Genomic DNA, 27,118 nt, shown 5'->3' with positions numbered 1-27,118 from the left:
TGTACATGTATCTGTGCTTATACTGTACGTGTCCATACAGGGAGCCTTCCTCATCTACGGCTTGTCCTTACTTACTGCTCTACTTCTGGGTCTGTTAGAATTGCTGTGCCAACCTGGGAATATCAAGCAACAGTTGAAATGAGGAACATCTCAACTAACGAAAAAACATTAAATAAGTCAAGTCAGAGAAGGCGGAAAATACTTTAGTCTATGCTTAAAGTTACAGAAAATGGAACTAAAATCGACTTGTGGATTAACTGTTGTATTTTGTGTAGTATTACATGTAGGCTACACCGAAGTAGAAGTGAAGATATATTCTTTTCTGAGTTATTTAGAGCAAGGATGAGGTAAAACTGAATGAGAGGGAGCGAAACACACTGCCTCTCTTTGTTTACACCGATGAATTAAATATTTACGTGTAACATAAAGGTTCCTGTTTTTTTAGGTTAGGGTCCTGGCTCGATGATGTCATAGAGATTGTGAAACGTCAGAGACACAAGCAAACAAATCCATGCTTTGTAAACACTATTATGGTTTGTGGTTTTCTGTTCGTCTTTTTTCTGTCATTCTCTTTCTCTTTTTATTACGTCTTTCTGTCTCTCTTTGTCTATAATATTTGTATTCGAGAATCTAGATAAATACCTGAGCGAGAGATACAGGATACAGACTGACAGACACAGAAAGACATTTGTTAGTAACAGGTGTATTCTTATTCTTTAAGTAACCTTTTATTACATGTTCTAGAGGTATGAAAGAAGTTTTCTTTGATGCAAATCACTGAAGTTACTCGTTCTCACACGTCTGTCATCTCGAGTATTACCAAACAGTGCATCATGGGAAGGGTAGCAGGAACTGAGACGTTTTATGAATGATCACATAAAACTATGGGAAAGGTCTGACGTATAAGAATAGTTTTGTTTACCACAATAAGTCATCGATTTATTTTCTTTGAACAAATTTTAGGCAAAAGAAAATGGTTCAGTGTAAAAACTTAGTACAATAAACCATGCTTGTAGGTCTGTTTTACTGCCTTTAAATTGTACATTTTCTTTATAATACGTTTCTGAAGTTAAATTGAGACTGTTGATATTTTTTTGTGTTTAAATGTGCATTTTAGAAGAAATTATGTGGACGTAAAAGTGACTCCCGTATCGTACTTATCAGCTCACAACTCTTCGAGTGGCAGTCAGTCAGTTCTCTGTTACACACTGTTGGCGAGAAATAATATCAGAGTTGCCTACTTAGCGACTTTGTAGCTAGATCTAGAGCTTTTTGTTTTTTTCTAGCGACATTTTAGAGCGATTTGCGACTTGTCGCAAATCTAGAGATATCCACAGAAATCTAGCGACTTTCTGGATACTTTTGGACTGTCCATGAAAACTCAGTTTTCCTAATTTCGAGCCATAATATATAGCAACGGGGTTACAGGGACAATAAATAATAAAAGTTTAATACATTTGAACGGGTCGCGGTACAGACTGAGGGACACGTCTATTTCCTGATCACTTGATGTCAGCCCGTCCATGGCTAATGTTGCCGTGTCGTCATTTATTTGTCTATTACCTTCGCCTTTGTAGCACCTGGGTAACTTACCTTTTTGTCAGATATGCAATATGAATTTCATTAATACGCAAAATTTTAAAGAATATTAGCAAAACATCTTATAGAATTAATTCTATCAAGCCTGCGTGGTTCCAAACTTCTCATACGCCTCCACCATGGGTGACCCATAGACTCCATACAGTTGCCCCGCAGGTCGACACTGTTCACCCGCTTTGCCAAAACCATCAAGGAAAGTTTCTGCTTGTTTGCATGCTGTTTATTAATTTGAACCCTTCATAGTCCCAATAGAAAATGGGTAAGCCACAGTATTCGCAGCGATTTAGGAAGGAATGGCTCAGAGATGACAGATACAAAAATTGGCTTCTGGAGGTGCCAGGAGATAATAAAAAAGGATTTTGTAAATTTTGCAAGTGTACTTTGTCTGCTAAGTTGTGCGACATTGAAAAACACTAAAACACTAAAAAACACAAGAAAGCAGAAGAGCCGTTTAGTGCAGAAAGACAGACAATTTTACCATTCAAGAAACTTGGTGAAGCAAAAAAAGTGGAGGGAACTCTGGCCATGTTTGTAGCTGAACATTGTTCTATTCTTGTGGTAGAACACTTAAGTGAAGTGTGTAAAGTATGTTTTAGTGACAGCAAGGCAGGCAGTGAACTCAAGTTAAAAAGATCAAAGTGTTCTGGGATAATATGCAATATTCTTGCGCCACATTTCACAGAAAATCTGAAAAATGATATTGCTGATAGAAAATTCAGTTTAATCATCGATGAAAGTAACGATGTTTCCGCCTCAAAGATGCTAGGAATTGTGATTAGATACTACACGGATTCGATGAAGCGTATTGTGGTAACCTTTTTAGATTTAGTGGAACTGGGTGGGTGTAATGCAGAAGCAATTTGTGAGGCACTGAAAAAGTCGATCAAAGACAATGGACTAGACCTGCTGAATTGACTTGCACTTGGGACAGACAACGCGTCAGTAATGGCCGGGATTATCAGTGGAGTGTTCGCAAGGTTAAAAGCTGAAGTCCCACATCTACAGCGAATTAAATGTGTATGCCACTCCCTACAGCTTGCTGTGTCACATGCTACGTGCGAGAAAATGCCACGGCACTTAGAGTTCATGATTAAGGAAATATATAACTGGTTTTGTCATTCTTCTGTCCGTCAGGCTAAGTACAAAGAACTCTATGAAACTATTAATGATGGTGTACCACCTTTGAAATTGATACAGCTGTGTCAGACTCGCTGGTTATCTATTGAGCGCGCTGTGGGGAGAATTCTACAACAATGGCTCGAGCTGAAGACCCACTTCCAGGTAGCAAAACTACAAGAAAGATGTTACACAGCAGAACTTTTGCACTCAATGTTAGATGATGAGGAAAATCATGCATTTCTCTTATTTCTTAGGCCAGTGCTTGCAGAGGTACAAGCTGTAAACCTGGCCTTTGAAGCAGAAATGCAGGACCCAACAAAACTGATGAAGGATTTGGTTTTACTTATTGATTCATTGGGCTCTAAGATACTGACTCCCGGGAAAAAACTCTCAAACTGCACTGTTATTGAAGAACACTTGGATCCTAGGCCATACTTGGGCTTTCAGTTCGAAAAAAAAATGGATGAATGCAAGCTTCCCCCACAGGTTGAAAGCATTGTACGAGAAAGATGCATTAATTTTGTTGTTGAACTCATAAAACAACTTCGTCAACGCTTACCTGACAACATTCGTGTGCTGCAGTCTATTTCTTTTCTGAGTGCCGATGAATGCTTGAAGCCTATTAAATCAGATATACTTGGTTTGGCACACTTATTTACAGAAGATTCCAGCACCCTTACCAAGATTGATTTCCAGTGGAAAAAACTGCATCACACAATCTGGACAGAAACATCTAACACCCTAATATTGTGGTCAGAAGTGGCAAATTACAGAGATGCGACAGGTGAAAACCCACCATGATCTGGCTGAAATTGCACTCGCTGCCTTATCTCTTCCGCATTCAAACGCAGATGTAGAGCGCACATTTAGTAATATGAACTTTGTGAAATCAAAATTGCGCAACAAAATGAAACTATCGACATTAAAGGCAATTCTTACAATAAAGTATGGGTTAAAAAGACAGAACACCTGTTGTGCAAGTTATGAACTTCCTAGTGATATTTTAAGAAAGATAGGGACTGTGGAGGCATACAGTTACAAGAGAACCTGAACCAAGCACTTCACATGCTTCCAGCTCTACAGTTGTTCACACTGCCGACGACTACGAAAAGGACTGGGATGCAATTACTATTGAATAATAGGTAAGTGTGCACATTAAACTTTAAAAAAAATAATATTTTTATTTTTACATAATGCATTTTATTTATACTCCGTCCATTATAGTCGGCATTATGAAAATATTATTTGCATCAAATTACTGAAGGGGGGGGGAATAATAGCTAGCGACTTTCCATGGAAGATTTAGCGACATTTAGCTACTTTTAGGTACCAGCCTAGTTGGCGACTACTGGGTCTGTAAGGTTATGGAAGAAAAGTGTCCCGCACATCACTGCCCCTGCTGTTCAGAAGCTCGGGCGAATCAAAACAAACCATCACACACAAAAGTCATCAGTTACTTGACTCCACTGACTGATGTGTATGGAGGAACAATCACGTATATTAACATTATACAAACTATTAAGTGAATATTCCATATATACAGTAAATATAAAACTCATGTAACCTAACCTATTTAAAGTAAAGATGAATTTTAACATGGGGTTGTCTTAAAGGAAATAGTCTCTCTTTATATATAGTATGTGCTATTACCATTGAGTTGTAGTAATAATAACAAAAAGACTTCCTTCTTATTCAAACCTCCTTTCCGTCTTAAGATTAAATCGACCTAAAACACGTCTGCAATACTAGTTCACGTCTTGTTATATTTAATAGTTATTTATGAACCTGTGTATGTATGTTTGCCTGATGTAAGATGGTGTGTGGCAGACTGTAACATCACAATTATATTATTTGATTCTCTCTTCCATGTCCTCTCTCTCTCTCTCTCTCTCTCTCTCTCTCTCTCTCTCTCTCCTTCCGTCTTCATCCCTCCCTTTCCACCAACCACGGAATGTATTTTTCTTTTAGAGAAAGAGGAAATTAAAATAAGAGAAAATGGTTAGAGGTGTAGGAAGGTTATTGATAGTTCGGAAATTGAATAGGTGGACAAAGAGGTAACAGATAGCCTTGTTAATTATGAGGCATTGGGTTGGTTAGTGTAGGCGTTTATCTACACGGCTGACTCTATCATCGCTACTGACACTAGCTAGCTTATATCCTATCCCATATTCAAGGGATTTAAGGCCATATTTTGTAATCCATTGACCTTACTAGCGAATTCTGGTCATGGGAGGCTGTCTGTCTGTTCCCAACACTCTGAAATATCCTTTATAAGCTGTATCCCTTTCCTCTCTCCCTCCTCTCCATCCCCTCTCTTCCTGCCCTTGAAATATCCCTTCCACTCAGTACCCCCTCTCTTCCGTCCTTCCCCTACCCTCCGTCCTTCCTTCCCTCCCCTGCTTCCTATATTCCCCCTTCCCCTCCTTCCAACCATCCACTCTACCACCCCATATATATATACCTCCTTTTCCTCTCCGCACCCTTCCCTTCCCTTTCCTTTCTCCCCCACCCTCTACTTTCTTCCCACCCCTCCCTCCCTCTCCTCTCTCCCACACCTTTCCCTCCCCCTCTTCTCCCACCCCTCCTCTCCTTTTTCCCTCTCCTCTCCTTTTTCTCCCTCTCCTCTCTTCCTACCCCCTCCCTCTCACCCATCCTCTCCTCTCCCTTTATGTCCCTACCCCTCCTATCCATTCCCCTTCCTCTGTCCCTGCCCCTCCTCTCCCCTCCCTTTCCTTCCTCCCTCTGTGCCTACCCATTACCCCCCTCTCTCCCCATACCCCCCTCTCTCCCCATACCCCCCTCTCTCTAACCACCCTTACTATCTTCTCTCGCCTCCAACCACTCTCCCACCCCAAAATACCCCTTCCAATCTGTCACTCGCTCCCTCTCCCCACCTTTCCCTCATCTCTTCCCCACCCCACCCCTCCCCTCTCTCCCCACCCTCCCTCCCTAACCCCTCTCCCCCTGTACCCCCTCCCCTCCTCTACATCCAGTGTCAACAGAGGGAGGCAGCACCAAGGCCATACCGTCACAACACTTGACGTCCCTCTGCTCGATGACCTCCAACCAGAAGTCACCGAGACCGACCCTCTTGTTTATATATATTACTGCGGCGTGTGTCTGTAGAGGACTCGGTTTATTACGTCACTGTTAATGGTAAGCTAATAATTGAATATACTCGTACTCTGTTTTCCTGTGGGTTGTTGGGGATCCTGATGACGGGTTTCATTAGGTTAGGTTAGCTGGTTTAGATTAAGTTAGTTAAGGATGTATAGGTTAGGTTAGGTTAGGCTCTGGACCTGGTTCAAGGAGGAAAACTTGAGCCTCTATAGCTCAAGTTATTCTTAGAGAAGAAAATGTTACTTTTATTTGCACGGGTTTGGCTGAGAGTCTGATGTCATCATAGGATCTCCATGGCGTCACGTTCCCTGAACCAGTTTAGAAAACAGGACTTTAATATTTGTGTAAATAAATGACACGTGTGTGTGTGTGTGTGTGTGTGTGTATGTGTGTGTGTATGTGTGTGTGTGTGTGTGTGTGTGTGTGTGTGTGTGTGTGTGTGTGTGTGTGTGTGTGTGTGTGTGTGTGTGTGTGTGTGTGTGTGAGATAAACATGCTCGCCTCGCAAGCGAACGGACCCGGGCTCGATCCCTGGGCAGGGTGAATCTATGTGCAAGTTTCTTTACGCCATTTGCCTCTGTCTACCCAGCAGTAGTTGGAGACCTGGATGTTAATCGATTTACGGATCGTGTTCCGAGGTAATGGTTAACCAGTGCAGTTGGCGAGTTGTCTGGTCTTCTCGGATTATTCCTTAATACTGGGTCATGCAGCTCGTTAACTTAGGGTGTGGTGGTTGTGTTGGCGACAGCTTCTACACCTTAAACAAATTCATGCCTAGGTGCTAGGTGGCCCTTGGGCCGGCCATCCTTGTTACACGAGAGGCAACCATTATATATTATTGACGTAGATATTTAGATCGAGATAAATGAATATAACATTAAGTCGCTTAGATTGATACATATACAGAGCGAGAGAGCGAGCTATTTTAAGATTCTGCACGTGGACCCAGGCAAGAATACCCTCTTTTAAGCAGCTGAGCCTTCACCGACACACAAGGCTGTGTTTACATTGTGTCTGTGGCTCCTGTCTTCCCACTATCACACACACACACACACACACACAAATATCCTCGATTCATATAAGGAAAAACAATTTGATTGGTGTTTATCCTTCCTCAGGTTGTGTTGATAGTTAATAGACAACTTTTGGTAAACATGTGAGAGTCATGAACCAATGTGAAATATTAGGAAGAGTTACTGAATATTTAGCTGATTAACTTAATGCCAAGGATTATCTTATGTGAGTCAGAGAGATGAATCACTGTTACGTCTCTTATTGGTTGATGGAGAGACCTTTAATCCTCAATGTCTCGTTAGTCTCTATCTCTCTACTTCCCTCACCTCTCTTCCCCCTCCCTCCCACGTTTCTCCTCAGCTGGGGATGAGAACCTATTTTACTGTATCTATGTACTGTATGTATGCATGATGCATGTATGTGTGTGTGCTTCTGGTTACCTGTGTAATCTCTGTAGAGGTGAACTGGAAGCAACATTCATAAATGTTTATGGGTTAAGTTTACAAACCCAAATGGTCTTTTCTCCGTTTATTAAAATTTAATAAACTGTCGCACATTTACTGGCGTTTAACCGTAATTAACGCTGTGAGCATGAATAATGGACGAAGCGAATGTGTAATTAGCTCCATAGGCACACGTCTAGTGGGCGTGAGAGACACGAACAGACTGGCCGAGGGCCAGCTACTTTATTTATGACTGTGGTTAAGAGACGAGAGTTCAGTGGAAATATACTGTCACATGTCCAATGGATGACTTCTCAGGGCTCATAGTAAACTTACCTTGGGTGATGTAATTATATAAACCTAATGTATGTAACCCACATTTATTTAAGTATTACTGTCTGTTAGACGGGCTAATACATATCTATGTCTGTCTACTTGTCTACCTGTTTGCCTGTCTGAAAGTCTGTCTGCATCTCTGTGTCAGCAGAGGTACAAGTGTGTGTTGTGGGAAGAATCGAAAGGTTAATTTGGCTCATTTTAAACAGTGTTTGACACACACACACACACACACATACACACACACACACACACACACACACACACACACACACACACACACACACACACACACACACACACACACACACACACACACTCAGTGTCGTCATAATCACACGTAAGCCTAACCGAATGACGTAAAAATCACATGTATAAAGAGTGGAGTGACGTCAGAATCACACGTGCGACGAACCGAATGACGTCATAATAATTCTGATCATCTAGTACAGTAAGTGTGTAATTGCTCTCGAGTTCGTAAATGTCTGTAATTACGGGAGAAAAGTGTTGTCGTACGTGTGTGGGTGCTGGATTACCTGCCCTCCCCCGCCCTGGCTCCCCCGCCTAGCTCCCCCGCCTAGCTCCCCCCGTCGCCTCCCCCGGTGTTGTGTAGGAAAGAGTGGTGATTGGTCAGGATGGTTCCAGAACCTAACATAACCTAGACTAACGAAACGTAACGTAATCTAAACCTTACATAACCTGAGAGAGAGATAGAGAGAGATCGGGGGAGGAAGGCAATGACGTCACCAGGGTTATTATTAATACTCGTAGAGATTTTGACTATTTGTAATCTCTCTCTCTCTCTCTCTCTCTCTCTCTCTCTCTCTCTCAGTTCAGGTAAGGTTCAGATTACGTTACGTTTCGTTAGGTTAATAATGGTTGCCCCTCGTGTGAATTTGTATAAGGTGTAGAAGCTGTCGCCAACACAACAACCACACCCCAAGTTAACGAGTTGCATGGCCCAGTGTCAAGGAATAGTCCTATAAGACCGGACAACTCGCTAACTGCACTGGCTAACCATTACCCCGGAATACGATCTGCAAATCGATTAACACCCAGGTTCCCAATTACTGCTGGGTAGACAGAGGCAAATGGCGTAGAGAAACTTGCACATACATACACATACACACACACATATACATACACTTGACCACCGAAGGGTCAAGACGTACCTGGCGCTCCTCTCGGAGCAGCCAGGTCAACTGTTATGTTGGCCCATACCAACTCCCTCCCCTGAACCCTCCTCCCCACCGGAATATCAACAAGTTCACGCCAGAAGTTACTATTTCATTTAGGAAAGGAATGGAACCAGTGTTAAACAGAGGTGAACAGTGGTGAACAGTGCTTAAGTCAGTGAGAACAACTCAACAGTAACAGTGGTACCCAAGTTGACCTTCACACAGTGAGGTCCCAGGTACCCAGTGATAACGGCGGCCCGACCCAACAACCAGCGATGTGTTAATCCGTCTACGATAGGAAGGCCTGGGACCACACCTCACTCATAGAACACCGTCTGTGAGGGAACTACTACACCACGTGAGGCCCCTCATAACACCATCTGTGAGGGAATTACTACACCACGTGAGGCCCCTCATAACACCATCTGTGAGGGAATTATACACCACGTGAGGCCCTCATAACCATCTGTGAGGGAATTACTACACCACGTGAGGCCCCTCATAACACCATCTGTGAGGGAATTACTACACCACGTGAGGCCCCTCATAACACCATCTGTGAGGGAATTACTACACCGCGTGGAGGCCCCTCATAACACCGTCTGTGAGGGAGTTGCTACACCACGTGAGGCCCCTCATAACACCATCTGTGAGGGAATTACTACACCACGTGAGGCCCCTCATAACACCATCTGTGAGGGAATTACTACACCACGTGAGGCCCCTCATAACACCATCTGTGAGGGAATTACTACACCACGTGGGGCCCCTCATAACACCATCTGTGAGGAATTGCTACACCACGTGAGGCCCCTCATAACACCATCTGTGAGGGACTACTACACCACGTGAGGTCCCTCCTAACACCATCTGGGAGGGAGTTACAACACTACGTGTTTGCTGTTCAACACCTACATTAATCTGTATGTTCACTGTATGTTCCTTCACCTTTCTCTAATGAAGGCTTTTGTTAAACCACCAATGTATGTAATAAGTCATTTATGTCCAATGTATATTTTCAGCCTTCGGGCTGCAGAACTTTTTCAATAAACCGTTAATTATTATTATTATTATTATTATTACATACACATACACACACACATATACATACATACACATACACACACACATATATACATACATGCATAGACACCTCTCCTTTCCTTCACCTTGCCTTCTCCTCCTCCTCTGACTCACCTCCTCTTCCCCCTCAATTCTCCTTCCCCCCCCTCCTCCTCCTTCATCATCTTCATATCTTGGGAAGGCTGTATTATCTTCGCTCTGTGGGTTAGGTGACGTCAAGCTTCTCTGTATACTGGGAACAACTCGCCCACTGTCGACTGCCGTGCATGGATCTCTCTACATCTGTCATGGGTCTGTGTACACTGGTCTTTGATCTATCTACATCTGTCGAGGGGCTTTGTACATTTGTCGTGGGTCTGTTTATATATGTCCTGGGTCTGTCTACAACTGTTATGGGTCTGTCTACATCTGTCATGGATCTGTTTACATTTGTAATGGATCTGTCTCCATCTGTCGTCATAAATCTGCTTACATCTGTTATGGTTCTGTCTACACGTGTCATGAATCTGTCTACACTTGCCGTCTTATTGTTTAATCACTGTGTACTTGCTGATCAAAAGTTTTCTGTAATTATGTATCTTCTGTGTATTATATATGTAAGATATCACGTGCAGAATAGACACCCTAACCTACCCTAACCTAAACTAATCTTCAATTGATGATTTCATTGTAATAGATGAATAATGAGAGAATTAGTTCAGATGAGATATTGTGTATTTTAATGTGATGTGGCGGCCATTTTGAAAAAGGCTGCCAGTCACCAGCAGGCAGATACAGATTGCCTCAAATCTTTAAAATGTTCCTCGTGGGTCCTAGTAACAGTGTACAAAATATGATGCTTTAGTCAACAAGTGAACCATTTTTCCCTTATTCTCTGGACTAAAATTAAATTCAGAGGACTAACTCCTTTATTTATTTATTATCTATCTGGTTCTCTCTTTCTTCCTTTGTGTACCTGTCTCTATGTCTGTCTGTCTTCTGCCTTTGTTCCGTTAATTTTTGTCTGTCTGAAATCTGTTTTTTTTGTTTGTTTCCTGTTTGTGTAATTATCTTCCTGTCTGTCTGTCTATATACTTGTCTATCTGTCACTCTTATTCAGTGTTTATATTGCCTTATGATAATACCACTGCTGACAGAGGGTGAGGAATGCTTCGTCTGGCGAACTGTTGCTGCTGCCTGGAAGAACAAGTCAGGCGCTGGTGGTTGCTCGTGGTGGTGATGATTCTGTGTAGGGGTCAAGTGTATTGTTTACTGTATTCACACACACACAGAAACACACACACACACACACACACACACACACACACACACACACACAAACAGAGAAACAACACACACACACACACACACACACACACACACACACACACACACACACACACACACACACACACACACACACACACACAGAAACACACACGCACACAGAAACACACACGCACACAGAAACACGCACGCACACACACACAGAAACACACACACACACACACACAGATACACACACACATAAGAACTCTGTGGACTAAACAATATGACACACCCCCTCCCCTTCCTTATCCATCTCACTAATGTTGACGCAGCTGAGCAAACAAATAACCTTTTCGCTACTATATGCCAGACGCCTCCCCGGCTTGACACAACCACTCTCCCTGCTTACCTACCAGCCCCCCTTCCCACTGACTTAGTAGAAGAATTTGAAGTAGCAAAACGCCTGGACAAACTAAAATTAAAATGCTCTCCCACCTCCATTGACTTACCAATGAAACTCTTCAAGGAGTTCTCCCCGGAGCTTGCTAAACCCCTATGCTCCATCATCAATGCTTCTCTGTCAAGCCAGATGCCCAGCTGACTGGAAGACCTCTTATGTATCACCAGTGCCCAAGTCAACCAGCCCACAATCCTTAAATCAGCTACGACCTATTGCAATCACCCCAATACCCAGCCTAATCTGTGAAAGTTTTGTGTTCGACTGGGCTTATGCTGATATTGCATCTCGAGAAACTAAAAACGTCTGTAGCTGTCGCCTTCATTGATTTCACTAAAGCATTCGACCTAGTCGACCACAATATAATCATCAACAAAGCTATTGACCTCGGGCTTCGGAGAAGTCTTATACCATGGCTTACAGACTTCCTCAGTGACCGACGCCAAGCTGTACGCTTCCGAGGGGCTGTCTCCACCTTTCAGTCACTCACCTGTGGCGTCCCCCAAGGCACCAAGATGGACCACTCTGCTTCCTTATGCTCATCAATGATGCCCTAAGAGAAACCCCTGCTCGCTGGAAATATGTCGACGACTCCACCATTGGGATCAGCGTCAACAATTCTGCTCCCAACTATACCGCCCTTCAGGATTTATTGAACAGTCTCAAAACTGGGCCACCAACAACCATGTCACCATCAACCATACCAAGACCATGGTTATGCATCAACCTCTCCTCCGACATTGTCCCCTCCTTCCATTACTCTAGGTCGAACACACTCCAGGTTGTAGATTCCACAGGCTCCTCGGCGTCACCATAGACAACAAACTAAATTGGAAACCACACGTCAGTGAAGTTGTCAAATCCTCCAGTTTCCGTCTCCACCTCCTCCGCCGACTCAAGTCCCTCAGGTTCCTGCACAAGCTCCTCAGTGTTTACACAACATTCATACTTCCCAAAGCTCACCTATGCCTCCCCACCTGGTCTTCCTCCCTAAATGCCACACAACGTAAACACCTAGAAAAAGTGCAAAAGAGGGCATGCAAGATTATTCTCTCCCTTCCTACTCCACATATCAAGCGCTCAACACACTGACCCTTTCGACTCTCACTGACCATCACGACCTCATCTGCAAATTTGGTAGAAGCTTCTACATCCTCGACACCGGCTCCTACTACCACCTGAGATCCCTGTCCGAGAATTGCTGTTCGACACCACAACCGCATCCAGCCCATACGTGCACGAACTGATCGCTATAAGAACAGCCCAGTCCCAACCATTGTAAAATTATCAATAACTTAATAAACCCAGTGTATTCACTCCCAGTAAACACTACTCCTTGCACTGTCACTATGTTGAAATGAACTGTAGTTTGAGCTTTTCCCCATCTAGTTATTATATGTCTTATTTGTTTCACTTATGTTACTTGTATATTATTTGTAATTCGTAACCCATTCCCCAAATATGTAACTGTATATTTTCAGCCTTCTAGCTGCCAAGCTCTTTCAATAAACCGTTAATTATTATTATTACTATTACTATTATTATACACAGACACACACACACACACACACACACACACACAGAAAACACACACACACACATAGATACAGACACACACACACACATAGACGGAGACACATAGACGGAGACACACAGGCACACACACACACACACACACACAGAAACACACACACACACACACACACACACACTGCAGAAACGCACACATCAGTCAATGACATGGTAAGCTTAAAGAACTCTGTGGACTAAACAATATGAGCAAACAAATAACCATTTTGCTACTATATGCCAGACGCTCCCACGGCTTGACACAACCACTCTCCCTGCTTACCTACCAGCCCCCCTTCCCACTGACTTAGTAGAGGAATTTGACGTAGCAAAACGCCTGGACAAACTAAAATTAAAACGCTCTACCACCCCCATTGACTTACCAATGAAACTATTCAAGGAGTTCTCCCCGGAGCTTGCTAAACCCCTCTGCTCCATCATCAATGCTTCTCTCAGTCAAGCCAGATGCCCAGCTGACTGGAAGACCTCTTATGTATCACCAATGCCCAAGTCAACCAGCCCACAATCCTTAAATCAGCTACGACCTATTGCAATCACCCCAATACCCAGCCTAATCTGTGAAAGTTTTGTGTTTGACTGGGCTTATGCTGATATTGCAGGAGTCGTAGACCCTCAGCAATTTGGCAACATGAAAACTTCCTCCACCACTCACTGTCTTGTCAGCTTTCTCGATTACATATACCGCCATCTCGAGAAACGAAAAACGTCTGTAGCTATCGCCTTCATTGATTTCACTAAAGCGTTCGACCTAGTCGACCACAATATAATCATAAACAAAGCTATTGACCTCGGGCTTCGGAGAAGTCTCATACCATGGCTTACAGACTTCCTCAGTTACCGACGCCAAGCTGTACGCTTCCGAGGGGCTGTCTCCACCTTTCAGTCACTCACCTGTGGCGTCCCCCAAGGCACCAAGATGGGACCACTCTGCTTCCTTATGCTCATCAATGATGCCCTAAGAGAAGCCCCTGCTCGCTGGAAATATGTCGACGACTCCACCATTGGGATCAGCGTCAACAATTCCGCTCCCAACTATACCGCCCTTCAGGATTTATTGAACAGTCTCCAAAACTGGGCCACCAACAACCATGTCACCATCAACCATACCAAGACAATGGTTATGCACATCAACCTCTCCTCCGACATTGTCCCACCTCCTTCCATTACCCTAGGTCCGAACACACTCCAGGTTGTAGATTCCACGAAGCTCCTCGGCGTCACCATAGACAACAAACTAAATTGGAAACCACACGTCAGTGAAGTTGTCAAATCCTCCAGTTTCCGTCTCCACCTCCTCCGCCGACTCAAGTCCCTCGGAGTTCCCGCACACGAGCTCCTCAGTGTATACACAACATTCATACTCCCCAAGCTCACCTATGCCTCCCCCACCTGGTCTTCCTCCCTAAATGCCACACAACGTAAACACCTAGAAAAAGTGCAAAAAGGGCATGCAAGATTATTCTCTCCCCTTCCTACTCCACATATCAAGAAGCGCTCAACACACTGACCCTTTCGACTCTCACTGACCATCACCGGCCTCATCTGCAAATTTGGTAAGAAGCTTCTACACCATCCCCGACACCGGCCCCTACCACCTGAGATCCCCTGTCCGAGAATTGCTGTTCGACACCACAACCGCATCCAGCCCATACGTGCACGAACTGATCGCTATAAGAACAGCCCAGTCCCAACCATTGTAAAAATTATCAATAACATGTAATAAATCAGTGTATTCACTCCCAGTAAACACTGCTCCCTACACTGTCACTATGTTGAAATGAACTGTATTTTGAGCTGATCCCCATCTAAGTTACTATATGTCTTATTTGTGTCACTTATGTCACTTGTATATTATTTGTAATTCGTAACCCATTCCCCAAATATGTAACTGTATATTTTCAGCCTTCTGGCTGCCAAGCTCTTTCAATAAACCGTTAATTATTATTATTATTATTATTATTATTACATAGAACACACACACACACACATAGAACACACACAGACACACAGACACACTGTCATGGGTTGCGTTGGGCCTCCCGCACAACCCATCCCAAATGTTTGTTTACGGTAGAGATAAGGTAACCCGCCAGCCATGACTGGGACATGTAGGGGGGGGCAGGCCAGTGAGACAGTGGTGTACCGTTCATCACTTCACGCCTCAAAAAAACCAATTTAGCCAGTGGGCCTTAGACCTTGGGTTAGAAAAGAACCTCCTGCTCCGCGGACTTAAGATCAGGGGCCATACAGTCCTACCAGTGCTACGGGTCTGTGTGTGCAAATCCCCGAGATTTTTTTGTTAAGTCCAGCGACAAGTTAACACATCCTGTAAAGGAAGTGATCAATGGTGAGGGCCTGTTTGCTACAAGAGCACTCCAGGCCGGCCTAATAGATCTAAACGATTAATTCACCAGGTTGACAAACTCTCCCTTATAACTTACGGTACTGTGGCGTGAATGTGAGTGACTGACCTATCCATGCAAATTATAAGTCCAGTGTATGGAATTGTGCCAAATAAACGTAAGTGCAATCATCTGCCCGTATCTGTGATCCCTCTATTATCATTATTACCAAGGGTAATGACTCATTGGTTATGACAAAGTATAACCAATAACTTAGATGGATGTTGGAAGTTAGTGGAATTCACTAAATCATCATTTATCAAGTACATAATGCATTGGGTGCCGGAAGCAGAGCAAAATTCTACGTAGTGATACACCATAATCTCTTGGGTGAGTAACCAGTGTGAAGGTATCCGAGTTCTACGGTAAGAAAGCCACTTTCCTGCACTTAAAACGTAACACACACACACACACACACACATACATAGAACACATACAGACACACACACACACACACACACACATACATAGAACACATACAGACACACACACAAACACACACACACACACAAACACACACACACACACGCAGAAACACACACAGGCACAGAAACACACACACACACACACACACACACACACACACACACACACACACATAGAACACACACAGACACACACACATACACACACACATAGAACACACACATAGAACACACACACACACACACACACACACACACACACAGTCATGTACAGTATGTTATTAATAAAATATCCTACAACTTCAGCCTCCCATCTGTGAACTCGGTTTAGCTACAGCGTCTCTCTGTTGTATTAAAGAGGAAACAACCTAAGCCTTGTACGTAAGCCGAGCTATGACGTCATCACCCACACAATAACACTGTCATCCAATCACGTGAAACGCCTGTAGCAGGAATGATGACGTCGCTTTGATGTAACTGAAGTGTCATCAGTGACACAGTAGGAATGACGATGCGGTGTCCAATCCCAAGGTAGGAGCTGCAGCGTCCATGACAACATCGTGATATCTCTGCCACGTCACAGGCAAGCAAAAGCATTGAACTTAGCTGGCCAATCATATGGTAGCAGGTGTAGCTTTAATGACGTTACAGTGACGGTACTGTGACGTCACCGTTGGGTGGAGCTGGCACTGAGTGACCAAATAAGACAACACGACGGTAGTTACGATGACTTATATTGCCTTTCTCCTTTAACCCCTTGAGTACGATACCTTAACATCTTGAGTACGATACCTTACCCCATTGAGTACGATACCTTAACCCATTGAGTACGATACGTAAAAACCTTGAGTACGATGCATTAACACCTTGAGTACGATACCTTAACCCCTTGAGTACGATATCTGAACCCTTTGAGTATGGTATCCAACTCCTTGAATTTGTTATATTTACTCCTTGAAGTTAATGTCAAACCTTGAGTACGGTTTTTTAATCTCTTGAGTATGATGCCCATAATCCTTTGAGTACTATGTTTTATTCTTGAGTACGATGTCTTATTCTTGAGTACGATGTCTTATTCTTGAGTACGATGTCTTAACTCCTTGAGTACGATAACTTAACCCCTTGAGTACGGTGTCTTGAGACATTTTACACACACACACACACACACTGGTCATCGGTTCGTCCTATCAGCTGGTTGGTTGACTCGTGACTGGAATTCCTTGGCTTGTGTGTGTGTGTGTGTGTGTGTGTGTGCGGAGAGATTAAGTGGAAGTCACAAGATGTTGAAACCAAAGACTAAAATGATAAAACGAATTTTTCTTCTTCTTTCTCTTTCCAACTCCCCACTCTCTCTCTCTCTCTCTTAATTTCTGTTCACCTGTTTCTTCATTCTTTCTCTCACGTCTTTTATTTTATTCTTTTTTCGTTCTCTACATTTTCAACTTTTTTCATTCTTCTCTCTCTCGGGCGATTTGATAATTCCCGAAAAAAACACACTAAATTTTCTCACATAGTACTGATGTTGAAACCAGTTTTATCTTAAATGTTTAGGTTAGTCTAGGTTTAATAATATGCCAATCCAGAATTTCGGGAGTAACTAGTTTGGCCGAGTTAACACTGCAGTAGTTGTACAGTGTTTGTGACTCATAGTTGGATCTGGTTAGGAGTGGTTTCGACTTATTTCGATTTTAACTAACATATATTTGTCTCTCTCTTTGTCTCTTTTTCTCATCATTTTTGTCTATCTCTCTTTTTCCTCTTCATTCCTCTCTCTCTCTCTCCCTCTCTCTTGCCCATGGGTCTCTCTCTTTCTTTCTGGCTCTCTCTCTTTCATTTTCTTTCTTTCACTTTCTGTCTTACTCTTCTTTTCTCTCTTCGTTTTCATTTTCTGTCTCACTCACTCACTCACTCATTTTGTCTCTATTTATCTCTCTCTCATTCTCTCTCACTTATTTGCTTGCCCCCTCTTCTCATTAACGTATCCCCCCCCTCTCTCTCTCACCCCACGTGTCTCGGGTATGAGTCAGGGGATCTGGCTGAACTTCGTGTAGATATTCTAGCTCGTGTCGTCTCCCACCCTCACACCTGTCGCCTTCGTATTCGCCAGCCCCCCGCCCGCCCCCACCGCCCTCACCGCCCACCCACCCCCGAGGCACCGACCGCCCCGCCACCGACCACCGCCCCACCCACCGGCCGCCCCACCCACCGACGCCCCGCCCGCTGGCCACCCGACCGCCCCCACCACCGACCGCCCACCCACCGACCGCCCCGCACCCACCCCACCGACCGCCCTGCCCCCACCCACCGACCTCCCTGCCCCCACCCACCGGCCTCCTGCCTGCCACCGACTGCCCCGCCCACCCCACCCACCCACCAGGCCGCCCGCGCAGACTCCTGCCCACACACCCACCAGGCCGCCCCGCCCACCCACCGACCGCTACCCCACCCGCCACCGACCGCTACTTTACCCGCGCAGACGCGCCCACCCACCCACCGACCGCCCACGCCGTGTCGTGGCCCCCAGCCCAACCCCTCCATCCCATTGCTTTGACTGCCGTAATGGGTTAGGTTAGGTTAACGTAGTTAGGAAATGTTATGATATATTATGTTAGTTGGGATGGGTTAGGTTAGTTAGGTTATGTTATATTGGGTAAGGATACGGTAGGTTAGGTTAGGTAATATAAGGTTAGATAAGGTAATATAAAGTTAGGTTAGGTTATATAAGATAGATTAAGGTAGGTTAATCTAATTAGGTCAAGGTGTATCTGAACCTTAGTCTATTTGAGGTAAAAATAGTCTAATTACAGGTTTAGGTTTACAGTATATTCAGTTTACCGTTAAAATATATTGACAGAAAAAACACGAAATTACAGTAAGTCAGGTCGTTAAAGTAATTTCTGTAAGTGTTTATAATTGTTTTAAATACATTCGAGTCATTGCTTCACAAAAACACACCACGAATCACATTTTAAACACACACACACAACCACTATACAGAGAGAGAGAGAGAGAGAGAGAGAATAATAATAATAATAACAATAATAATAATAATAATAATAATAATAATAATAATAATAGTAATAATAATTAATAATAATGGTTGCCCCTCGTGTAATGAGGATGGCCGGCCTAAGGGCCACCTAGGCGTGAATTTGTTTAAGGTGTAGAAGCTGTCGCCAACACAACAACCTCACCCTGACTTACCGACCTGCATGACCCAGTGTCAAGGAATAGTCCGAGAAGATCGGACAACTCGCCAACTGCACTGTCTAACCATTACCCCGAAACACGATCCGTAAATCGATTAACATCCAGAGGCAAATGGCGTAAAGAAACTTGCCCATAGTTTAATCCTGCCCGGGTCATCAAACCCGGGTCCGCTCGCTTGCGAGGCGAGGATGCTGACTATTACACACACACACACACACACACACATACACACACACACACACACATACACACACACACACATACACACACACATACACACACACACACACCTACCTATACATACACACTCACACACACCTGCCTATACGTACACACTCACCTACACACACACATACATACACACACCTACCTATACATACACACTCACACACACCTGCCTGTACATACACACTCACACCCACACCTACACACACACACTCTGCTTCACGGTAGTTGGGGAAGCTGTGGCGATCAAGATTATATTTATAGATGCGTTACCGTGTGAGGCAACTGATGATGATGGTGCTGGTTATGGTAGAGGTAATGGTGAGGATGATGGCAATGGTGGAGGTGATGGTGAGGATGATGGTAATGGTGGAGGTCATGGTGAGGATGATGGTGGAGGTGGTGGTGAGGATGATGGTAATGGTGGAGGTGATGGTGAGGATGATGGCAATGGTGGAAGTGGTGGTGAGGATGATGGTAATGGTGGAGGTGATGGTGAGGATGATGGTGGAGGTGATGGTGAGGATGATGGTAATGGTGGAGGTCATGGTGAGGATGATGGTGGAGGTGGTGGTGAGGATGATGGTAATGGTGGAGGTGGTGGTGAGGATGATGGTAATGGTGGAGGTGATGGTGGTGGTGACAGTGATGATGGTGACGGTGGTTGCCACCCATATACCTGTAAGCACTAACACACACACACACACACACACACACACACTATTGCAACACCTTGACATATTGAAATTTCTTCACCCGTTCTGGACTTATCCCGAAGTGAACGCGTGAGAAAAGTGTGTGTGTGTGTGTGTGTGTGTGTGTGTGTGTGTGTGTGTATTCTCTCTCTACACACAAATAACAAACAAGAATATGAATTAATTTCTCAGTTTTATCTGTGTAGGTGTGTTGGTGACGTCATCACTGCCTACACTCCTCCCTCCCTCTCTTTATCTTCCCGTGTAGATAGATGGATAGATTGATTTGTATTTTTGTAACCCGAAGAAACACACACACACACACACACACACACACACACACACACACACACACACACACACACACACACACACACATATACATGCATACATACGCAGTGACAGCCACCACTACCAGGTGTTTGCCTCGTCACCTCTGGCCAAGACAAACACAAGCAAACACGACAAACACAAACAAACACACACACACATCCTATACTCTTCAAAGGACGGTCGACCCCGTGAACTTTATATACGATACTTGCCTCAACGAGTCACAGAGATTACCTAAATGAGATTCTCCGTATCTAGGCGGGGTGTAGTCGAGTCTCAGGGGGCTTTTGACGCCATATTCGTACACACACAAGTTTACGAGGTGTTGTCAAGTGGTGGAAAGAAGGGGTGAGGAGGGAGAGTGTGAGGTGGGGGTGAAGGAGGTGGGATGGGGGTGGCGCTGGAGTGAGGGTGGGATGGGGGTGGCACTGGGTGAGGGGTAGGAGGTGTGGTGGGGGTGAAGGGGTGGGATGGGGGGTGGCGCTGGGTTAGAGGGTGGGAGGTGTGGTGGGGATGGGGGAGGGTGAGGAGGTAAGAGGTGAGGTGTGTTGGGGATGGGAGGTGGGGATGGTGGGAAGTGGGGTGGGGTTTGGGGAAGGTTGAGGGTGGTTCTGGTGGATTCGTCTTTGTGTTGTAGATTAAGCGACCATAGTTATTCTTGTTCATCATCATCATCATCATTATCACATATTCATAATAAACTAAACAATATACACAAAACTTGACTCACTCTCTCAAGATTACTTTCCAATATTAATTTTACTAACTGTTGATATAATATGGTAAATTACTAACCACGTCACGCGCTTCAAGACCTTAGCAGTTCAGGGTGCAGTAATAACATCATAACGTCAACAACCTGCGAATTTTGTTTATGGCCTCAATCTGTGATGTCGAGGCACAGAAAAAGATCCTCACCTGCATTTTTAGTCTCGGGTGTCAGTGACATTGTTTGGTAAATAGAGGAAAGTTTGATCACCCGAGTGTACGGAGAAGCCTGGGTAAATAAAGGTTAATAAAGATAAGTAAGATTGTTATTCCTCGTAAGTGAAGCTGTGATATACCTATGTTTAGTTGACTTAATGGTTAATGATTATAAAAATACTATTGAATATTTTAAATATATTCTACCTTAATTACCTAAATGAGTTACGATCACTGAGCAATTGTTTGGTAATAATTTGTGATTTATTTTTGTCCTTTGTTGGGTAAGTGATCGTACCTGGTTATGGTACAGTATTTTTATTTTATTAATTTTGATTTTTTCTTTGTGCCTCAGTTACAGTCAACACAAATCACCAATAAGTTCATTACCTTTAGAGAACATGTAATCTAATTTTGTCACTTGGAATATGACATTACAGGTAGAGATTATTTGTTAATGACGCACACACACACCTTAACATGACACACCTGTACACAAACACTCATACGTAATCATGATCATCGTCTAAATTTAATATTGAAGGATAAAACACAGGTGAATTTATTAATCTAACTCACGTCGAAATTTCACACCAACTGAGCACCTGTCACGGTCATCAGTTCACAGATGAGGAGCCTCGGCAAGTTGGATATCAATAATCTCGCTCTTTCTTAAATGATCTCGTTTCTGAGGTTCGGGGAACTCTCTCCAGGATGTGGGATGACCCCCTTTTTTTTTTTTAAGGAGGGGTGAGAAAGAAGATTAGAGGTGGGGGAAGGAAGTTATAGTTCAAAAATTGAAGACATTTAGGAGGAGTTAAGAGAGGGCGGGCTGACCGCCTAGCTGAGCTAATGGTGTGTTAGGGTTGTGTCATGGGTTAGTTATTGTCTGTCGGTAGAGGCACTAGACATCCTACCCTATCCCATATATGGGTGTTTTGAGGGCCTTATTTCATATTCCGCCGACCCTACTGGCGGATGCTGGTCTAGGGAGGTTGTCTACTGCCTGGCCGTATAGATCGGGGGTGGTAATAGACCTTTTGAGATTTGGTAACTTTTTGGGAACCATGTATGGTTGTTGTCGTTATCTGGTGGGAGTCTTTGAAGGAGTTCTTGTCCCTTTGATGCTGTCAGGTGTGGGGAGCAGGTGGGTGTTGGGGAGCGGTGGGAGTTGGGGGCAGGCAGGAGTTGGGGTGGAGTGTTGAGGTGGGTGTTGGGGAACAGGTGGGTGTTGGAGAACAGGTGGGTGTTGGAGAGAGGTGGTGTTAGAGAGGTGTAGGTGTTAGAGAGGTAGTGTTAGAGAGGGTGTAGGTGTTAGAGAGGGTGTAGGAGAGTAGAGAGGTGTTAGAGGTGTTAGAGAGGTGTTAGGAGTGTGGGTGTTAGAGAGAGGTGTTAGAGGGTGTGGGTGTTAGAGAGTGTAGGTGTTAGGGGGTGGGGTGTAGGTGTTAGAGAGGGTGTAGGTGTTAGAGAGGGTGTGGGTGTTAGAGGGTGTAGGTGTTAGGGAGGGTGTAGGTGTTAGAGAGGGTATAGGTGTTAGAGAGGGTGTGGGTGTTAGAGAGGGTGTGGGTGTTAGGGTGTGTTAGAGGTAGGTAGAGGTGTTAGGTTAGTGGGTGTGGGTGTTAGAGTGTGTAGTGTAGAGAGTGTGTTAGAGAGGTGTGTGTGTTAGAGAGGTGTGGTGTTAGGGTGTTAGGTGTTAGAGAGGGTATAGGTGTTAGAGAGGGTGTAGGTGTTAGAGAGGGTGTGGGTGTTAGAGAGGGTGTAGGTGTTAGGGAGGGTGTAGGTGTTAGAGAGGGTATAGGTGTTAGAGAGGGTGTGGGTGTTAGAGAGGGTGTAGGTGTTAGAGAGGGTATAGGTGTTAGAGAGGGTGTAGGTGTTAGAGAGGGTGTGGGTGTTAGAGAGGGTGTGGGTGTTTGGTTACGTTAGCTCTCACGGTAATCTTCTCCCTGTGAGCTATAGTGGGCTTGTATCTGTCTGGTTCCGTCTCCCTGGCAACACCAAATTGGGGTCACAACATCTACCCTGACTGATAAATTTCTCTCCCTTTTGGTTATATTTTAATACCTCGGGACCTACGCAGGTACAGCCTCTTATTGTACTGGTGTAAATATTGTAGGATAATAGGTACAGACACAGGTGAAGGTACAAAAAAGTGAAGATGCAGTTGGGGGTATATATTACAGGTATGTATGTAGAGGAAAACACACACACACACTCCTCCATTCTCTCACCCTGTCCTCTCCTTCACCCTACACACGTCAGTATTAGGACAAAATACTAATCGTTTCCAACATACACACATCAGCCCTTCTCCTCCTCCCCCCTGCAGAAAAACACGTCTGTCTGTTTGTCTCACCCCCCCTCTCTCTCTCTCCCCTCTTCATTGTTTTTCACACCTGTCAAAGGTGCACCTACCTCCCTCCTTCCTTCCCCCTCTCTCTCTCTCTCTCTCTCTCTCTCTCTCTCTCTCTCTCTCTCTCTCTCTCTCTCTCTCTCTCTCTCTCTCTCTCTCTCTCTCTCTCTCTCTCTCTCTCTCTATCTATCTATCTATCTATCTATCTATCTATCTATCTATCTATCTATATATATATATATATATATATATATATATATATATAATATATATATATATATATATATATATATATATATATAAAAAGTAGGCCAGAGGCACCTTAGAGACACAGTAATTAATATCACGTTTTCTCTCTCTCTCTCTCTCTCTCTCTCTCTCTCTCTCTCTCTCTCTCTCTCTCTCTCTCTCTCTCTCTCTCTCTCTCTCTCTCTCTCTCTCCAAAAAAGTGATTTTGTTTTTTTATTATTTTTACCTCCCCATTAGAGCGTCTCACCTGTTGTGTCTCACTGGTCACCTCACACTTCTCATCTGTCGTCTTCTCTCACTTATCATGACTCACTGGTCACCTCACCTCTCACCGGTCACCTCACACTTCTCATCTGTCGTCTTCTCTCACCTATCATGACTCACTGGTCACCTCACACCTCAGACGAAGAACAGATATCTCTCATAACCAAAACAAAATTTTCTCCCCCCTAAAAAAGCATTTCTTAAGGCATCACACCTGTTAAAACACCTACGCACCTGTTAAAACACCTAAACACCTGTTAAAACACCCAAACACCTGGTAAAACTTCTGCACACCTGTTAAAACAACTGAACACCTGTTAAAACTTCTGCACACCTGTTAAAACACCCACACATCTGTTAAAACACCCATACACCTGTTAAAACACCTAACATACCTGTTAAAACACCTCCACACGCCTGTTAAAACACCTCCACACGCCTGTTAAAACACCTCCACACGCCTGTTAAAACACCTCCACACGCCTGTTAAAACACCTCCACACGCCTGTTAAAACACCTCCACACGCCTGTTAAAACCTCCACACGCCTAAAACACCTCCACACGCCTGTTAAAACACCTCCACACGCCTGTTAAAACACCTCCACACGCCTGTTAAAACACCTCCACACGCCTGTTAAAAAACCCCACACGCCTGTTAAAACACCTCCACACGCCTGTTAAAACACCCACACGCCTGTTAAAACGCCTCCACACGCCTGTTAAAACATCTCACGCCTGTTAAAACTCCTCCACACGCCTATTAAAACACCTCCACACGCCTGTTAAAACACCTCCACACGCCTGTTAAAACACCTCCACATGCCTGTTAAAACACCTCCACACGCCTGTTAAAACACGCACACGCCTGGTAAAAACACGCACACGCCTGGTAAAACACCCACACGCCTGGTAAAATACCCACACGCCTGGTAAAACACCCACACGCCTGGTAAAACATGCACACGCATGGTAAAACACGCACACGCCTGGTAAAACACCTCACACGCCTGTTAAAACACCTCCACACGCCTGTTAAAACACCTTCACACGCCTGTTAAAACACCTCCACACGCCTGTTAAACTCCCACACACAGCCTGTTAAAAACCCCTACACGCCTGTTAAAACACCTCACACGCCTGTTAAAACACCTCCACACGCCTGTTAAAACACCTCCCCACACGCCCCATTAAAACACCTCCACACGCCTGGTAAAGACCTCACACGCCTGGTAAAGACCTCCACACGCTTGGTAAACACTTCCACGCGCCTGGTAAAACACCCACACGCCAGTTAAAAACCCCCACACGCCAGTTAAAAACCCCACACGCCTGTTAAAACTCCTCCACACGCCTGTTAAAACACCTCACACGCCTGTTAAAACACCTTCACACTCCTGGTAAAACACGCACATGCCTGGTAAAAAACCCACACGCCTGGTAAAACACCCACACGCCTGGTAAAACACCCACACGCCTGGTAAAACACCCACACGCCTGGTAAAACACCCACACACACCCACACTCCTGGTAAAAAACCCACCCACACGCCTGGTAAAACACCCACACGCCTGGTAAAACACCCACACGCCTGGTAAAACACCCACACGCCTGGTAAAACACCCACACGCCTGGTAAAACACCCACACGCCTGGTAAAACACCCACACGCCTGGTAAAACACCCACACGCCTGGTAAAACACCAACAAGACCATTATTAATATTCGCTCTGCTGTTTTATCATTCGAGTTAAGCTAAAGTTTACTCCCACACACACACACACCGAGCTAAAAACTGAATTATAAAATCAAACTTACTTTTATCTCCATCTATCCTTAATAATTCCTACCGAAATAGAAAATAGTATATAGAAAATGAGAATGTAAAAGAAAACACACCTATATAGATAGAAAGCTTTCACCAGTTATTAATTAGAGAGTTTTTTTTTTTACAATATCGTATTTTTAGGTCAAGTTCTGGGAGGTGGTAGGAATGGCTGTGTGGGAGGTCCTGATGTGTGTGTGTGTGTGTTGATGATAATGATAGTAATAATGATAATAATAATGATAGTGATAATGAAAATAATAATAATAACAATACGACGACGAAGAAGAAAATTAAAATAAACAGTATTTAGGCCACAGTGTCCCAGCAACACCTGGTACATATTAGAGAAACAGAGGAAAAGGAGAGACAGCTTACTGAAAGACGGGAAAAGAGGCAAAACAAATAATATTATATTTATGTTAATAAAAAAATCGGATATTTGGGTTAAACTGGTTCCCTGTTGTCACATGCGGGACAACAGGTATGCATTAGCGGGATCACAGCATCTTATTGGCTGTTTTCCTAACCACTGAAAGACGAATTGAGTTCAAAACAGCATTGCGTATATTAGGAAATTTCCATAATTAAAGAAACAAATGCTTTTACTTAGCGAATCAGCCAATCGGATATCTTCGTTTCGCCAATGCATACTTATTTTCTATGTGTATTACGCCATGGTACCAGGCTATATATGGGTCAGGTTGGCTTAGCAACATACTCTCGTCATCTCCAGCCCCGGACTTGAGACGATGTTGTCAGGTGATTCCGGCCGAGGGTAAAAAGCTGAATCAAGTGTCTGCCAAACTCGTGGCCCTTGTTCCCATGTCGTCTTCAACATCACGTGTCACTGGGAAAACCTCGTGTCAGTACCATCCTCTGCACGTGAATGTCACTTATTCCATGACAGTTTGAGGCGTTTATGGCAGTTTTCAAGCATACATGACAGCTTTCAAGCGTATATATGACAGTTTGAGGCGCTAACATCAGCTTATCACCTTTTATTATGAATTACTTATCATACCAGCTTGTC

The 27,118-nt window shown here is 44.1% G+C and overlaps 1 protein-coding gene across 1 annotated transcript in view; it reads left to right on the top strand.

Annotated features, from left to right (window-relative positions):
• The window catches only part of LOC121872787, a 34,295-nt gene extending 7,295 nt beyond the window's left edge, over positions 1–27,000 (top strand). Inside the window, exons 9-10 of the mRNA XM_042375845.1 lie at positions 2,635–3,216; positions 26,773–27,000. Of these exons, the coding sequence (XP_042231779.1) occupies positions 2,635–3,216; positions 26,773–27,000 (810 nt within the window). The remainder of the gene's footprint in view (positions 1–2,634; positions 3,217–26,772) is intronic.
• The last annotated feature ends 118 nt before the right edge of the window (positions 27,001–27,118 follow it).

The sequence above is a fragment of the Homarus americanus genome, unplaced genomic scaffold (genome assembly GCF_018991925.1).
Source record: "Homarus americanus isolate GMGI-L3 unplaced genomic scaffold, GMGI_Hamer_2.0 scaffold39155, whole genome shotgun sequence".
Classification (NCBI taxonomy): Eukaryota; Metazoa; Arthropoda; class Malacostraca; order Decapoda; family Nephropidae; genus Homarus; species Homarus americanus.
Note: the sequence above shows the minus strand (reverse complement) of the source record. Positions and strands in the feature narration are given on the sequence as shown.